General features: G+C 44.8%; 1 protein-coding gene across 1 annotated transcript in view; it reads left to right on the forward strand.

Moving 5' to 3' along the window:
- Nucleotides 1-2,877, forward strand: part of LOC107102994 (versican core protein-like) — a 41,698-nt gene that overhangs the window by 21,238 nt on the left and 17,583 nt on the right. Inside the window, exons 7-8 of the mRNA XM_015402492.1 lie at nt 502-662; nt 1,407-2,868. Of these exons, the coding sequence (XP_015257978.1) occupies nt 502-662; nt 1,407-2,868 (1,623 nt within the window). The remainder of the gene's footprint in view (nt 1-501; nt 663-1,406; nt 2,869-2,877) is intronic.

Below are 2,877 nucleotides of genomic sequence, written 5' to 3' on the forward strand. Positions count from 1 at the left end.
CAGCATGGAGTCACAGCCAAACAGGAACAGACCAGATGAAGCTACTATGAGAAAAAGGAGAGCTTAACATAAAGTTTTGAACTAACAGATTCTGCAGAGTGGGAGAATAGAGATGGAATGATGCAGAATGATAAACTAGGGGTCCCTATGTCCTCCAGCAGTCTAAGCCTATAGCAGCAGAACTATAGAGGTAGCTCAGGATAACTTTTCAGAAATTCTAGGAACCAAACAGTAAATTAAAGAAGCCTGACAACTTCTCCACCTTCACCACAGTTTGAAAGTTTTTGGAAGAATTAAGGAATTTCACAAGTCCAGATCCGTATTATGCAATTACTCTGCTTACAAACTTTTACTAAAGTTTTATTAACATCCAAAGATTTATCACATCAATTTGTAAATCATTTTCAGCCCCCAATTGGTACAAATAGCATATCCAGAGTTATACTTAAAATCCGATTGCGTCTGTTTTCTTAAAACTTGTTCCGTCTCCTCCACCTCCAGTGAAAAATGTCTTGGATTTCCTGAACCAGCCATCAAATGGCTCCCAGTTTCACTTCCCACACATCCCTGGACTCACACAGATATCCAGTGAGGCTGTCCTGAACAACGAAGACTCTGAACTTCTATCGGAGAAGATCCGCTTTGTCAATGGAAAACATGAGGTACAGGAGAGCGTTTAACCCGATGATCATTCATTCTCTCAAGCCTTTGTTTCTCGCTTTCTATCTGATGTAGGTATTGGACAGTGGGTCATTCTGGCTAATTTTATCAGTTTCGAAAATGTTTCATGTTTCAGACATTGAAGGAAATTGATCCCTGGGCTAGATGCATGCCAGTGGTCAATTGTCCCAGGCCCAGGACAGAGGGGGGGTCTAAAATTGACACTGACTATTAAAAATACAGGCAGAAATATTTTTTGAGAAAAAACTGTCATGAAAATTTTTTTTATATTAAACTAAATAAATACATATATTTATGCATATATATATATATATATATATATATGTTATATGTTTATATTACAATTTTTTTATGTATTTATTAATGTTTTCAAGGATGCTGTTTTAAACTTAATTTCTTTTTGTATACACTGGTGTATACAAAATAAATCTGTCTAAGTCTAAGGCGCAGAAAAAGGACATTGTACTGTAGCAGGTCTCCTGTCGCAGTTTTGGGGGGCGGGGGGAGCGTGTGTTTGAGGAGGAGACAGAGAGTCATCCTACACATAACACAGTGCAAGTGGAAGGGCTTGCTGCTCGATCAGAGATAGTTGTAGACGGGGGCCCAAAAAGACTTTTTGTTCCGGGCCCTAGGAAAGCTGTCAGCTGGCCTGGATAGATGTGCAGACAAAACTGAAATAGCTGATTCTTCTTGAAAAACGTTTTTATTTGCTTCCGTCCACCCAGGTGACGTTCGATCCACCACCTCCATGGGAAGCCCGCGGTGATCAGTTTGAGACAGCTTCTCCTGTTTATGTGGGGGAGGTTAGTCTCGGCGACCAAGAGGAACCAACGGTGTATACCCTAAAATACGATGATTTACAGAGCCCCACAGCGGAGCCTGAAGAGGCCACTCCTTCCATAGATGCAGCCCAGACAACTGTTACTGTTTCAGTCAGTGAAATCCAGACAGTCCCCAAACAGACTACTCCATCTCAAGAGCTTGATAAATCAGCAGCAACCACCACTCATCCATCTAAGTATTCATCAGCAACCTCTACCACACTGCCAATTCCAATTCTCCTTGATGTTTCACAGCCCGGCCTACATGAAGACTTGGAGGACAAACGGAAAGCCACTCCTGAAAAGACTTCTGGAGATGAGACCTTTCCCACCCCTGCTTCAATACTAGCTGGTGTGATAACGGATGAGGCAGAGATAGGAGGCACAGAGCTTCCAACTTTGACCCCAGATATAAAGTCCCCAAAAACAACAACTCAAGCCAGTCTAGGCGACTTTGAAGGGTCTGCATCTGGAGAGGAGGAGGCCTCTGGGCAAGATGTCGATCATGCAGATAAACCGACCCTGGTCAACATACCCCCATCAATTCACCCCATCCTTCACACCCGACAGCCTCTGCCCCCAAAAGATCTGAAATTAAACGACAGAGAAGGAAAGACTACAGATGGAACTGCAGAAACAGGCTCAGGTGAGGAGCAGGTGTCTGGAGACGGGGAGGCCTCTGGGCAAGATGTCGATCTTCCAGATAAACCCAACACGCATCCGTCAGTTCATCCATTCCTTCACACCCAACAGCCTCTGCCCCCTGCAGGTCTGGAAGAAAAAGGCAGAGATGAAAAGACAACTGATGGTGCTGCAGAAACAGGCTCAGGTGAGGAGCAGGCGTCTGGAGACGGGGAGGCCTCTGGAGATCTGCCTCCAGTAGGCAGCACTGCTGTTTTACCAGCTGTGGCAACTCTGAATACTGAAGTTACAACAGAAAAACATGGTGCATCCTCCCAAACCAGTCCCTCTGCACATTATTCGGTCACTTTGCCTGAAGAAAGGAAACATGCAGCGTTCACCACCAAACCTCCACTTGTTACTTCTGAGCATCCCAGCAGCAGCTTGTCCACCACAAGCTCCACACACAGCGCAAAGGCTAAAACCATTTCTACAACTGCAGCCTTGACTACACCTGTTGACCATACAATGCCTTCCAGTCCCAAATTAGCTGTGATTCATCATCCCTCAGCTACTGTTCTCCCAGATGAGGAATCTGTCAGAAATGACAGTATGATGGTCCCTATACTGCTGGAGTCCCGCCCAGAGATGCCTATAAGGCCTGTAAAGATTGGGATCACAGAGCAGGCAGAGGCCAGGTCTGATTTAAAGGCATCTGTGGAGCCCAGCACTGTAAATGTTGAAAGTACGTGAA

This window comes from Cyprinodon variegatus, unplaced genomic scaffold (assembly GCF_000732505.1).
Source record: "Cyprinodon variegatus isolate N-32 unplaced genomic scaffold, C_variegatus-1.0 Scaffold1355, whole genome shotgun sequence".
Lineage (NCBI taxonomy): Eukaryota > Metazoa > Chordata > Actinopteri > Cyprinodontiformes > Cyprinodontidae > Cyprinodon > Cyprinodon variegatus.